Genomic DNA, 14,336 nt, shown 5'->3' on the forward strand with positions numbered 1-14,336 from the left:
TTATTCGGATTAAGTTTGAAATATCCTACCTCCTTAAAAAAGCTAGCCCCATTTTTGATTTTTTCAGGTGGGTTCGGGTTGGCCCATTAGACTTGACTCGAATTATCTGCTCTAGTCATGGGCAAAATAAAACAAGTAATCAATAATAATATTAAAATCAATAAATTATAAACAGTGCTACTAATTTCTATTATAGATTTCATATTATATACATCAATAACCAATATCAATAATTATATTAATATCAACAAAAAATACCGCCATTACCCGGTGCGAATATACTAATTATTTAGGGCCGTACCATATTATGAAATTCTCTGACACCATGGGCATCTTACTTCCACCTGTCTCTCTAAAGGCTAAAATGACATTTACAACCATGGAAGTAACATAATGTAATAAAAAGTATTGCATTTTTTATTAAAAATTTAAGCCGTTTAAATTAAATTTAAATCATGAAATCTAATTTAACGACTGAAAAGAAGGAAAGCCAATTCCTAATAAAAAAACATTGAATAATAAATAAGATCTTTCAGAATGTTTTTCTTTTCAATAAAAAGGATAAGAACAAAGCCCCGTAAGATTTAAATATCTTTTAAAGTAATTTTATATTCAAGTTTTAATGACGCTTTTGTCCTTTCAAATTGACTTTCTTATCATTGGATCCTTACTAAGATTTTCGAAAATGAAGGGCCTTTATCAACATTAACTTACTTTACAGGGCCCATGAACGTCCTTTCCCCTATAATCCTCGGCCGCTTGCCTTTTCACCAGTGTCCACACTCGCATCCTCACGCCAAAAGCATTTGCTGGATTCTCTTCATTGCTTGTGACGATACACAAGCTCTGGCACTCACAGGCGCAGAGAAACAAAGAGAAGAAGACCATGGTAAAGGATCGGAAAATCGGTGTCGCCCTCGACTTCTCCAGAAGCAGCAAGAACGCTCTTAAATGGGCTCTGGACAATTTGGCCGATAAGGGCGACACCTTTTACATCATCCACATCAATCCCAATTCCCTCGATGAGTCCCGTAACCAGCTTTGGGCTCAATCCGGTTCTCGTGAGTCATTTTCTTACGCTTTTTCTTAGATTTCCTTTTACTTTCTTTTCATCCCACCGATACTTCGATAGTTCAATTATCGGAGCCAACTCGCGTTCCATACGTATCTCATACCTGTATTTTTTATGTATACATTTTCCGTAGTTGTGCTTCTCAGATCTAATCTATGAATAGACTAGTGTTTTGTCTGACAAGTGTTTGGCGTTGAACTGTGCACTGACGTAAGATATTTGGACATTTCACCTTGTGCTCATCGTCTTGAATTGGATCTGATTTAATTTAACCTTTTCTTTTCTTCCAGCTCTTATTCCTTTGACTGAGTTCAGAGAGCCAGAGATTATGAAGAAGTATGGTGTTCAGACTGATATTGAGGTTCTTGATTTGCTTGACACTGGTGCTAGACAGAAAGAGGTATATTTTCCTCCCGTGTTTTCTTTCTCTTTTAAAGTTGATGGTGTTAAATATTTGACCCTGGAATTCTCTGGCTTATCTAATTTTCGGTACTAGTGAATGTAATCACGGAGCATTCTTTAGTTTTTCAGGAGTAAAATTGAAATATGCTTTACAGCTTCTTGCTTAAATTAAAACTTCAGGGTTTAAGATCCTGCAGATTAAATTGTGGTGCTTATTACTAATTAGTAAAGTTGAGTTATAGGTGAACATTGTGACAAAAATATACTGGGGTGATGCGAGGGAGAAACTTCTGGATGCCATTGAAGATCTGAAGTTGGATTCGCTGGTCATGGGAAGCAGGGGCCTTAGCACTCTCAGAAGGTTCGTGCTTTTCCAATTCTTTGATAGTTGTGTCTCAAACAAGTTAGCGATATTATTTCAGTCTTTCACGTCGTGATGTGTGTGAGGAAAATCCACTTACGTATGGGGGACATTGATTTTTTCCTCTGGATATATCCTAGCTGTTCATCCGTGTCATTGTAGAACAGTCAGAATCATCAATTTGATTTTGAAAATTTATTGATTGGGCCAACATTAATTATTTTTAGAAAATTATTGTAGAATAGTCAAAATATTTGTAAGCTGATGCAAAGGACTAGAGAAGACCAAAAATATAGTTTGCTTTCACCAGAATACCCTTTACAACTCACTAACAATCCCTCTGGTATTGCTGACTTTAGTGCACTGCTTATTTTCAATGGTTTTAACATTATTGCAACAACTAAGATTATTTCTTTAATATTAACAATGAGATATTAGTATATAAAAAATTATAGATAACTTTCTCAATCTATAAGAATAAATAGTAACCATTTGAAGAAATAACTGTCCGAGTATATTTGAGAGCTTTCAGAATTTTACCAACATCTTATTATAGTTATTAGAAAAAAGTTGTCGTAGTGAAGATAAAATGGTTAGAATGAAGTTATTATTTGAAAGATTAGTTAGCGTCTCATTTATCAAAAAATATTTGGGAAATAGTGGATCACGCCATATGGGTAATTCAGCATTTCACATAGCTAAAGATGTGAATGTGTTCTTGGTTCCTATCGGGCTGGGTTGATTTGATGATAATGATTTTTTGCCTACTTTATCGATGAAAATATCAACCAACCAGACAAACCTCTCAACTATTCTGTGGGAATTAAGAGGGCCTTCCGTGTTAATGTATTGTGATGTGGGTCTAATGATAGAGTTTTTGGGTTGGTTGATTCGTTATTAAAACAGGATTATATTGGGAAGTGTCAGCAACTTTGTGATGACTCATGCTCCTTGCCCGGTGACCATCGTGAAGGATTCAAGCAGTAGCAACTAGTCCTGATGATGAGATTATCTGGAACAGTTTGAAACCTATTAAATCATATTCTATCATGTTGGTTATGTTGAGATTATCTGTCTACCCTAGACTCTTTTTTTAAAGAATAATGTAATTCGAGTGCTTCTTTCTTCAAGGATAAAAATCTGTCCATGTAATGTTTGAAGTGTTTTATGTTTAGTCGGTGTCTTGGCAGAAATCCTAGAAAGAGGCGTAAAGTAACAAGTGAATATGATGTCTGGTGTGGCCCTATTTTGCCTTTCAAAAGAGGGAAGTTTCAGACTTTGGGAAGGGGTTGCCGTGGCTATAATCAAAGAGAAGAGGGATAGAAGCACAAATTGATGCCTTTTGCTTTTTCCTTGTCTTTTTACGAATGATTCTGCCCAACAAAACCTTGCTCAGCTGAATTCGAGTTCTCCTTAATACTATTTCTGTATGAGAAAAAAGTTATAGCAAAAAAGAAAAATTATAATAGCAAAAATAATGATAAGAAAGGAAAATAAAAAAGAATCCGAGTGACTGACCTACACCTTCTCTTATTTTTCTAAAAATTACAATCTACATCTCGTTACTAAAAAAAAGTGAAGATATGAAAATTTTAATTTATATATAATATATAAATTTTAGCAAGTCATGTTATATAAAATCTATGGATGGGATGCCATATTTCTTAATATTTACGCATCTTGCAAAAATTACACTGGTTTTTTTAATTTGCAAACATATTTAATTTTCCTAATTTCATTGATTTGTAAGTATATTTTATTACATAGTGGAGATTTGAAAAGTCAAGAGATTTTATTTTTTTTTGAATGACCAAGGAATTTTTTTTTTGTAAAAATAATTAATTCCCTCGATTTTATTGTTATAAAAAAAATTTGCTCACTACAGTTTATGAAAAGTAAAAAGGAAGAAGGTAAATTCATAAATGTTTCTGACAAGAACAGTGATATTTCATGATTTGATGGCGTTTGTATTTTGTATTCATTAGCATGATAAGCAAGGAGTGGTCATCACCATTTTGGGTGATCTATACCATTCATTCAATTTTAGAATGTTCTATGCTATTTATTTTAAGTTAATTTTTAAATATCTTTAATATTATATTATTAAAATAAATTTTTTTAGAAATCATAAAAAATTTAATATTAAATATATACTTTCATAGTATATATAGATAGTTAATTTATAAAAATTATAAAAATTTTAATATTAAATTTGAACTGTCTTTGGTGCTCAACATAGGATAAGCACCATGACCTTTATTACCCTTGATGAAATCTGAATTGTTCAGACTTAAATCTTTTCACTTTTATTTTCACTTTATTTTATATTTATTAAAATAATTTTTTTAATAAATCTATTCACCATCAACTTGGTTAGTATATATTTAATTTGGACTCTCTAATTTAATATTAATTTTTATAATTTTATAAATTGACTATCTATATATACTTTGAACAGTGCAAATAAAATTTAAGTGATGTAATTTAATACTTAAAAATATTACAATTTTTATAAATTAATTGTGTAAATGTATTTTGAACAGTATAGATTTAATATTAATTTTTTTATTTTAATAATATAACATTAAAAATTAATTTGAAATGAATGGCACATGATGAGGACAAATGCAACTTGATGGAAGGAATACAAAATGCATTATTTATTAGCAAGAATCACTGTTGGAATGGAATAATTTCTGATGCCATCCCACCAAATACACCACCTTAAGGATCCTATTCCCATCCATGTTGAGCAATGAGCATGAGCAATCACAATTCATGAACCCAGCAGGTGTTACTTTTAATAGGTGCCGTCCAAAATTATATCAAAGGAATCCAATAATTTAATGGTAGGCCAAGAAATATTTAACTAAACAAAACAAAGTTAATAAAACTTCAATAACTTAGCAATATGAGTTTTATAAAATCTTCTGCTGCAGCTGATGCTGATGAATATCATTTTGATGTCTATAATATATTGTAATATTTATTATACTTTATCTATTTAATATTAAAATTTAAAAATTTACGGCTAATGTAAATGTTTTTCCCAGTATTTAAATCTATTTTTCCAATACCGAGGGGAAAAAAAAAATTGATTCTCCTCAACATTTCATTTGCTTCAAGTTCTGATTAAATTCGGCATAGATTTTTTTTTTTTTTTTGGGTATGTAAGTCAGCTTAGATTTTTTTTACCCTTGAGAGCCAACTGTTTTTTTTTTTTAATTAAAAGAGTAGGCACTAATGACCTAAAGTCACAGACAGGATAAAACCCCTCAACTTCCTACTTATAGAGAAACTTGTATGTCATTAGGTTATGAGACCAACCCACGTTGTTGTAGGGCTTAAAGACGGAGTTCAACTCTCTGTCATTGGTTAAAAATTTTTTAAAAAAATAACTTTTTCAGAAGTCAAAGCTTGTTTTGTTCAAGAATTTAACAAAAAAAAAACTATAATTTAGCCCATGTCGTTGGACAAGTAATTGTGTGCTAGAGGAATAAATTATTCTGAGGTTTCACCCACAACTCTCATCAGAAGAATTATTTGTAGAAAAAGAAGACTATGTGTTGCACTCGGTTTGATGAAATTTTAGAGATAGAAAACGGGGGGGGAAAAAATCTTTCATGTGTTCTGTATTTATTATATTCATGTATTGTGTGATAAAAGATAAAAGTATATAAGATGTCATGACATTCGAAATTTTATACTGTAACATTTAGAAAACAGAAGAAAAGAAATAAAGAAAAGATAAAAATAAAATAAATTTTATATTCAATTTTTATTTCTTTTGTTATTTGCCCGATGTTTCACGTCAACGAGAAACATAAGAAGTTAATCACACGTCCTTTATAAACTAGAAGGCTGTCCATTATTATTAATTATTCATTTTTCGAAGACCTCACAAGTATTTGAACATGGTTATTTCTTTTTTCTTTTTTCAAATTTAAAAATGGTCATTAAGAAATGCTATTGAACATCCCTTTTTCCCATGTCGACAAACACTGGATTTTTATCCGTTCTTTCACCAAATCCTTCTTTTCTTTTATCATGAAATTGGAAAAGAGAGCTTTTTATTATTTTGTCAAGAACCACAGTCAATGTATATATTTATTGTCGACAGGCTGAAATGCTTATATATAGCCAAGACCGAAGACAGAATAGATTTTGAAACACCGATTGAGGGGCATCAAAATAGTATTAGTGAAATGGATGAAATTTTTATTATTGAATGAAACTCTCTAAGAGGCTAATACATGGAAAGGGTACATAATACAGCTTTATTATATTAAGGACATAAAACTCCAAGAGGCAGAGAACAGCATCATCAGTTCCAACGTTGCATCTTATTTAGAAGCAGCAATGGCAGCATAGCGAGCCTTGAAGAAAGCCAGGAGTCTTGCAGGAGGAGGAAGGTTGTCCCTTACCACAGGGTGGCTGCAAAACTCCTGACTCCATCGATGCAGCTTTGGAAACTTGTCATGGCTCAGCAGTTTCAGAGCAGTTGCTTCTTCCACTAATGGCAGCCAGAATGCTATGTAGGATGCTGCTATGTCCACTATTCCTATTGCGTCGCCACCAAAGAACTTGCCTTTCAGCTCCTTCTCCAGATATCCCAGACCTTCTCTTGCCTTTCAATGGCCTTTTCCCTTTCCTTTTCCTTCACTGTCCATGCTGCTTCCTGTATCGCTGGCAGCACCTGCCCTCCCGAATTAAGACCATCTTATCACATTCCAAAATTTATTTACGAGTTTTATGAGTGAATCTTACAATAATTATTTATGATTTGTTTAAAATGGGTTAACTAGCGGCCCTGAGATATTAAAGTCCTATTAGGTTATATGGTCAATTTTTTTTTTAATTTGACTATTGACTTAATATTTGAGCATTGTCGTGTCTGATTAAATGTAGGTTTTTTAAAGATGTTTTTTTTTTTCCATATATTTTTGATGGGTTAGACACGCAATCTATTGAGCCTGGCTAGCAATTAAAGTGTGGACTATTAACCTCACTAAAACTTATAATGGGTGGGTCAAGGATTATTACATAGACTAGGCTCTCTCTCAAATCCTAACTTAATCTATACTTCCCCACCCAAAAGCCTCATAACTCTCAAAGGATATTGAGAGGAAAATTTATATAGGTTGAAGCATGACTTGGTATTAGGTGCAATTTTATCTTATATCTTGTTCAGTTTCTTATCAAAGATTCGTAACTAATACGTTGACGTTAACTAGATCTTACATCATCATATGAAAGGATCTAGATCAGACATGGGATTTCTCTCTACAACAAGTCAGGTCCACTTACATCCGACACATCCCGACACAAAAAATAATTGACTTGATGCAAAATAAACAAAAGAGAAGGAAGAGAAGAGACCTTATCATCGATGAACCTTGACCAGAAGCGAGCGAGGGCTCTGTGATAAGGGTGGAGAGGGAGGATGGGGTGAGTTTTCCAAGTCTCATCGATGTACTCAAGGATGATGAGGGACTCGGCTATGGGGTTGTCATTGTGAACCAGAACTGGCACCTTCTTGTGGACAGGATTGTATTTGAGAAGCAGTTCGCTTTTGTTCCTGATGTCTTCTTCGAAGTGTTTGTACTCAACTCCTTTCAGCTTCAAAGCTATCTGAACCCTTCGAGCATATGGGCTTCCTCCTGACCCAAAAAACTTCACTTCTCCACATTCTTCTGCCATCTCACTTCTCACTGATACATATGTTGTCTTCTCGGCTCATAAAATGTCCTTTTATAGACCCAATCCTATCTCATATCAATTTCTTATTAAATTATATTATGGAGAGGTCAATGAAGAATGGCATGAAAAAATTAAACAAAATAGAAGAATTAAGTGATACGTATTAACTTTGCGTAGTGTAGGGGAGTGATGTAAGAGATCATACTTTTGCCTATTTGGTGTTTAAAATAAGTACTGGTCCAGTCCATTGTTAGCTTTGTTACCTCACTCATTGGAATCCAGTGCCATTGAATCAAACCATGAAATTAATTTAAAACATTTATTTTCAAGAAATGCTGGCAACTTTTGACTTGAAATATCACATTAAATTCAATCCTATTGAATAATTGATATTTTATTTTTCAACGGCTTACTACTCTTCATACTTCAGAAATATTTTAAATGTAATAAATTAATTTTATTTTTCTTTTCTAAGGGTAGGACAAAATTTCATGGCGAACTATTCAAACAAGAGACAATTTTCGATTGTATTTTTGGATGCCATTCTTCTTTATCTTCATTCTTAAAAATGAAAAATTGCGTGGGCATCAATTACTTTTCCACATGTTGGTTAAACGTCAATTTTGGTAGAGAACTTGCACAAGTGATAGTCGCTATTGGCGATAAGGTAACCTCAACATTTAAGAAGAATATGATGTTCAAACTTCGTATACATTACTCAGAAAATGGTTTCTTTATTTTTTTTGACTGAAAATAAGTACTATAATATTAGAAAATTTGTGCAACGAGCAAAACCCCCAAGGGGTTAACTCCTTTCACAATCCACCCTCCCATAATATTGGGAAGGTTGATGATGAAGGGAAACAAAAGAATTGATCCTAAGCTGACCTATAATAATCATGTCTTTAAAAAATGTACTATAATCATTACAAAGGAAATTAAAAGAGATAGTCCAATTTCGAAGAGCAAAACTTTGCACTTGGAGAAGGAGATCATGCCAAGGGCTTTCATAAGTTATACCCCTGCCTAAGCAATTAAAAGTATTATCACAGTGGCAATCAATCTCTATTGTTTTGACACCATCATTCCAGCATTTTCCTAGGCCCATAAGAATAGTTCATATAACAGAGTCCCCTAGAGCAGAATCCATCTTTATGCTGCAGCCAAATTCAGGAGATTGATCTTGCTTCCTATCACTGCTGCACACATATGTCTTCCTTGTAGCTCTACTTGTTTTAATCAAGTTATGATTAGGATACGGTTGAATTGGAATCACACCAGCACTGCCTCTTAAAGAGTTAGTTGCATATATAAGTTTTCTATCTTGAAGAATTCTAAAAATCATTGTTTCTGCATTAAATTGTTGGGTATGTCTATCATTAGCATTAAAAATGGCATTACATCGGGATGTCCAAATTTCCCAGCATGTGTAAGCAAAGAGGATTTTCCAAGAGATTTGTTTTGTCATTTGATTACCCAGATTACCATTGAGGTTTAGTTTCAGCCATTGATGTATGTTCCCACATGTGAATTTCATCTAGTGATTAAGTGTAACAAGTTGACTCCATCTAATATTTGCTTCTTTGCAGTCTTTGAACAGGTGAATCTCATCCTCTTCATTATCACAACCTTGTGGGCATGTGTTTATTGGTAGTAGACCTCTTCTGTGATGTAGGCTAGCAGTGCGAATAGCATTATGTGCCATCATCCATAAAAGGACTTTCATCTTTTCTGGTACTTGTAGCTGCCATATGGGTTTCCAGTTAAAAGTTAAGCATCTTGGTTGCCTGCATGTAAAAAATCATAAGCAGATCTAATTGTAAATCTCCAATCTCTCGAGTGTTTCCAACTAAAAAATTCTCTCTCACTCAAGCTAAACCTAGGTCTAGTGTGAGTCAGAATATTAACCACATGAATAGGAAGGATACTATTTAGCTTGTGCTTATTCCAATCACCCGACGAAAGGATATACTCAGTCACTTTCTCATTAAGATCAATCAGCCCTAATAAATTAGGAAAAACCTCAAGAATGCTGGAATTAAGATTAGACTAAACATCTATCCAGAAGTTAGTATTTCAAGTCAAGCTCCTTTTGGTGCCCAGGCCTTCCTTGAAAATTTTTCAAATTGAGCATATGCACCTCCAAGTTAGAGAGGCATTTCTTTTCTTCACTATATTAGGTAACAGCCCATCTCCACATTTGTATTTTTCTTTAATTACTTGTACCCACAGTTTTTGGTCTTGCGTAAATAAGTTGCCAACATAATTTCATGATGTAGGCCTGATTTTGTATCCTAAGGTCTTTTACACCCAATCTTCCAAATTCCTTTTCAGTAATTATCTTTTGCCAAGACAGCAGATGCAACTTTTTCACCTCATCTGTGTCTCCCAAAGGAAGCTCTTAACTATACTTTTCCACTTCATCTAGGATTTTCTTTGGAAGAAGCATCGTTGGTATATAATAGCTAGGCAAGGCAGAAATTACTATTTTAATGAGGGTAGTTCTACCTGCTATAGACAACAATTTTCCTTTCCATCCTTGCAATCTTGTCCTAGCTTTCTTTATAATAGGATCAAAAATTCCAACAGTAACACATTTATAAAGTAAGGGAATGCCAGGTACTTCCCTAAATCTCCAGTGAAAGCCACTCCTAAGTAAGAACTCAAATCAAGAGCTCGAGAAAAATGGACATTCTTAGAAGCACACATCCTTGTCTTGTTTGTATTCATTTTTGGCTGGAAGCCTCACAAAAAGAGTTCATATAATTAATCATAACCTCCATTTGAGAGGTAGATGCTTCCCCAAAAAGGACAAGATCATCGGCAAAGAATAGGTGAGAAAAACCTTTGCCATTCTTGAAGAATTTGAAAGGTTTCTAATAGCCTCTCTGAACTTTATCTTCAATAATATGACTAAGCCTCTCCATACATAGAGTAAAGAGGTAAGGAGAAATTGGATCTCCTTGTCTAAGCCCCCTTGATGATTAAATCTCCTTGCAAGCTTCACCATTCCATAGTACTTGAAGCAATGCACTTTTAACACAAGCCATTATCAAATCAACCATGTTGTCATTAATCCCTAGCTTTTCGAGAGTGTTTTTAAGGAAAGGCCACTCAATTTTGTCATAGGCTTTCTCAAGATCAACTCTCATTGCAACATAACCATTCTTACCTTACTTGAGTTTCATAGAGTGAATAATTTCCTGAGCCATAATTATGTTGTCACTGCTTTGCTTGCTAGTGATAAAGTTGCATTGATGTTCTCCAACCACTTTGTTCATGATAGGCTTCAATCGGTTGGTAATGGTTTCCACATTTTCAACTTTGGGAATAAGGATTAAGTGAGCTTTGTTTAACTATCCCAGCCTAGTTGGCTCAAGAAAAGCTTCTTTTTACCAGTTTACAAACAGACTCCCCTACAATCGACCAATACTGTTGGTAAAAGAATGTTTGGATTCCATCAAGCCTAGGTGCTTTAAAACCTTCCATCTCAAAAATAGCTTTCTTAATTTCTTCATCATCCACTTTCCTGTTAATAGCTGGTACTTTCCAAGTCTGCAATTGAGGAAAGTTTGAAACTGTATCAAAGATAAAGCTAGAGGAGTTTTTAAATAACTCACTATAGTAAGAGTAGGCAACATTCTTCAAAGCTTCCTTATCTGTAATCCAATTCTCATTCTTATCTTTCAAAGCTAGAATAGCATTTTTCTTTCTATTGATTATGGTACTTGCATGAAAGAACTTGCTATTTCTATCTCCCTATTTGAGCCAATTGCACCTGAACTTTTGAAACCATATTAGCTCTTCCTATTGCAAAGTCTTATTGTATTGATCCCAGAGCTCTTTTTCCACCTGTCTAAGATATTATGAATCTCTTATGTATCTGGCCTTTTCAACCCCTTCTATTCTACGGAACAGTTTTCTCTTTTTCGCTGGAATATTTCCTACTCGAGCCTCATTCCAATCAGTAGCAGACTTTTGGAAATTTACAATTTTTTCATTCCAAGAAGATGCTTCCCAAGCATTCTGCATTATAAAATATTAAAAATATCTGATGTATAATTTATAAAATATTAAATTTGAATAAATTACAATACTTTTTTGGTTCTCCATGGCTAAACTAGGGTTTTTTTTTTTATAAATACAAGTCCAAAATGAAGCAATTCTCCGGGGAGAGTTTTTTCAATCTATAAGTGCTTGTTTGGATCAGTGTCTTTTTTTTTGCTACGTTGAATCAGCATTACATCAGTTAGAAGTTTACAAAGTTGGTTTCATTAATTTTTTTTTAAAATTTAGATTGTTTTTGTAGTCAAAAGCGGTTTGAGACCTAGCTTTAGAATGAGAGGCAATTGTTTTCTTCTTTTATAGCCAACCACAGTATAACTCTTTTGTATCTAACCATAAACTGTGTTACAGTAAGTGACTTTCAAGAAAATTTTAATTTACAAACATTAGTTTCTTAAAATATTTGTGCAAAGGTTGTTCAGTCACACAAAATGTTTGAATATTCAGACCTCTCAACCTAGCTAAACTACACCTAGCTAGCGCTCCGAGGTTGTTTGAAGTGTTTCATTCATCAGTAAGTTCAGTGTTTGTTTCAACTATACGAGGAGCTTAAAATAAAGCAAAATAATCCCCAGCTGCAATGATTTGATTCGAGAATTCAAGCAAAGAGCAGATTAATCAGAAAATCCATTACATTTTATGGCTTAACGATTGAAATACCAGAGCCAAACATGGAGAACAGAACAGCTTTTCCTTTATTACACCAGACAATCATTTTCCGGAAAAATTCAGGTCGTCACAAATCATGAACCGTGAGTCTAGGCAGTGCGAGATTTGAAGAATGCAAAGAGTTCATCTCTGGGAGGTAGAGCTTGCTTCACGATCGGATGAGTGGAAAATTCTTGACTCCATTTGTATAGCTTCGGGAATTTCTCAGACGTGAGTAACTGTAAACCTGCAATTTCCTGTAATATGTCCACCCAATAACCGACAAAATTAGCGGCAATATCTACCAGTCCAACTTCGTCTCCTCCGAAGAATCTCTTGTCGCTGATTTCATTCTCCAGCATCTTCAGAGCCTCCATGGCTTCCTCCACAGCCTTGTCGCGCTCCTTCTCCTCGCACCAGAACGCTTTCCATAAAGCAGGCAAGCACTGTAACCCATCACATAAGAAATATTGAAATGCTCTGTTTCACCCCATTGAGGGAAAAATAATATAAAAAAAAAAAACGAACCTTGTCATCAATAAGCTTGGACCAGAATCGAGCAGAGGCTCTATCAGAAGGGTTTTGAGGGAGGAAGGGGTGGGATTTCCAGGTGTCATCGATGTACTCAACGATGACGAGAGACTCAGAGATGGGTTTAGCGTTGTGAATGAGGACAGGGACCTTCTTGTGAACAGGATTGCAAGTGAGAAGCTCTTGGCTCTTGTTGGAGAGATCTTGTTCGGAGAAATCGTATTGGATTCCTTTCAACTTGAGAGCCAGCTCCACTCTGTTGCTGAAGGGGCTGGGCCATTTCCCTAGCACCTTCACTTGTTCTTCCCTGGCAGCCATGGTCTGCCTGAATGGGATTCAGCTGTGTTGTTGGAGTTTGGGTTATTGTGTTTTAACTTAGAAATGATTTGGTCAACTATGGCGGATTGGATCCTTGGAGTTGGTGGGTAGGTAGTTAGCTTCCTCGCATCTTCGTGCTAAAGTAATTTTAAACTATGACTTCGTTTTTCTCAACGTTTAGTGTCTTCATCCTAAGCGTTGATTTTTCTTTTTTTCAAGAATTGGGTGAGGGATTAATGGTTCTTCCAATTTTCAAAAGCCCAGCTCAAGAGCCGCCGTTTGAGTCTGGATTTGATCTTTATGCCCTGAATTTTTCTTTTTGGATTGGTTTGGTTTTAAAGGCAGCACTTGAAATCATTTTAAAGGATTACTTTGATGATTATAGCGGCGATCACCGTTCCATTTATATGCTAAATATTTTAGTGATATTGTTGTAATCAAATAAAAATCTGAAATTAAAAAAAGTTAATCGCGATAGACATGTATAATTGAAAAGATTATTGGATAACAGGGGGAAATTTTATTTTATCCTTTTGCATAATACCATTTTTTATTTATTTCTAGAACATGATTGGAAAGGTGTTTGGTGGTCGGTATATTAAAGGCTGAGGAGGAAAAAATTAATTATTTAATTTTTATAATTTTAATTTAGTTATAACTCAATTTTTTAAATTTTAATTTTATTATAACTTAATTTTAAATATTTAACTTAGTTGTAAATTAGTTTCTGAACTTTATCTCCTACAATTTAGTTCTTAAAGTTTAAATCTCTTAAATATTAATTCCTATCTCTTAAAAAAATTATAAAACTTAAAAATATTTTAAAATTTATTATTAATATTTTAAATAAAAAATTAATCATTTAATCCTAGTAATTTTAACTCAAGTGTAATTCAATCCCTTAACTTTAACTTATTATAACTCAATCTTTAAGTTTTGACTTGGTTATGAATCAGTTCTGAATTTTACGTCTTACAATTTAGTCTCTTAAGTTTCAACTTCTTAAATATTAGTCTTTATATTTTAAAAAATAAAATTATAAGATTAAAAAAATATTTTAAATTATTAAATCCTTTAAATATTAAAATATTAAAATATTTTTAATCTTTATAATTTTATTTTTTAAAATATAGGAACCAATATTTAAGAGATTGAAACTTCAGAAATTAAATTATAAGAGGAAAAGTTTAGGGATTGATTTAGAATCGAGTCAAGACTTTAGAGATTGAGTTATAACGC

The 14,336-nt window shown here is 33.6% G+C and overlaps 2 protein-coding genes and 1 pseudogene across 2 annotated transcripts; 1 reads left to right on the forward strand and 2 right to left on the reverse strand.

Annotated features, from left to right (window-relative positions):
• The first annotated feature begins 769 nt into the window (after positions 1 to 769).
• LOC129298300 (universal stress protein PHOS32-like) lies at positions 770 to 2,965 on the forward strand. The gene is made up of 4 exons (XM_054936699.1): positions 770 to 1,061; positions 1,363 to 1,472; positions 1,717 to 1,835; positions 2,742 to 2,965. The coding sequence occupies exons 1-4, from the start codon at positions 887 to 889 to the stop codon at positions 2,827 to 2,829; spliced, it is 492 nt and encodes a 163-aa protein (XP_054792674.1). The 5' UTR covers positions 770 to 886; the 3' UTR covers positions 2,830 to 2,965.
• A 3,067-nt stretch (positions 2,966 to 6,032) lies between these two features.
• LOC129298303 (probable glutathione S-transferase) lies at positions 6,033 to 7,564 on the reverse strand (annotated as a pseudogene).
• Positions 7,565 to 12,197: 4,633 nt separating this feature from the next.
• On the reverse strand, positions 12,198 to 13,156 carry LOC129298302 (probable glutathione S-transferase). Its single transcript, XM_054936701.1, has 2 exons — positions 12,777 to 13,156; positions 12,198 to 12,694 (listed from the first exon to the last, which is right to left on the reverse strand). The coding sequence occupies exons 1-2, from the start codon at positions 13,095 to 13,097 to the stop codon at positions 12,359 to 12,361; spliced, it is 657 nt and encodes a 218-aa protein (XP_054792676.1). The 5' UTR covers positions 13,098 to 13,156; the 3' UTR covers positions 12,198 to 12,358.
• Positions 13,157 to 14,336: the final 1,180 nt, after the last annotated feature.

The sequence above is a fragment of the Prosopis cineraria genome, unplaced genomic scaffold (genome assembly GCF_029017545.1).
Source record: "Prosopis cineraria cultivar Desert tree isolate PC_DT_omini unplaced genomic scaffold, ASM2901754v1 PC767, whole genome shotgun sequence".
In the NCBI taxonomy this organism is placed as follows: domain Eukaryota; kingdom Viridiplantae; phylum Streptophyta; class Magnoliopsida; order Fabales; family Fabaceae; genus Prosopis; species Prosopis cineraria.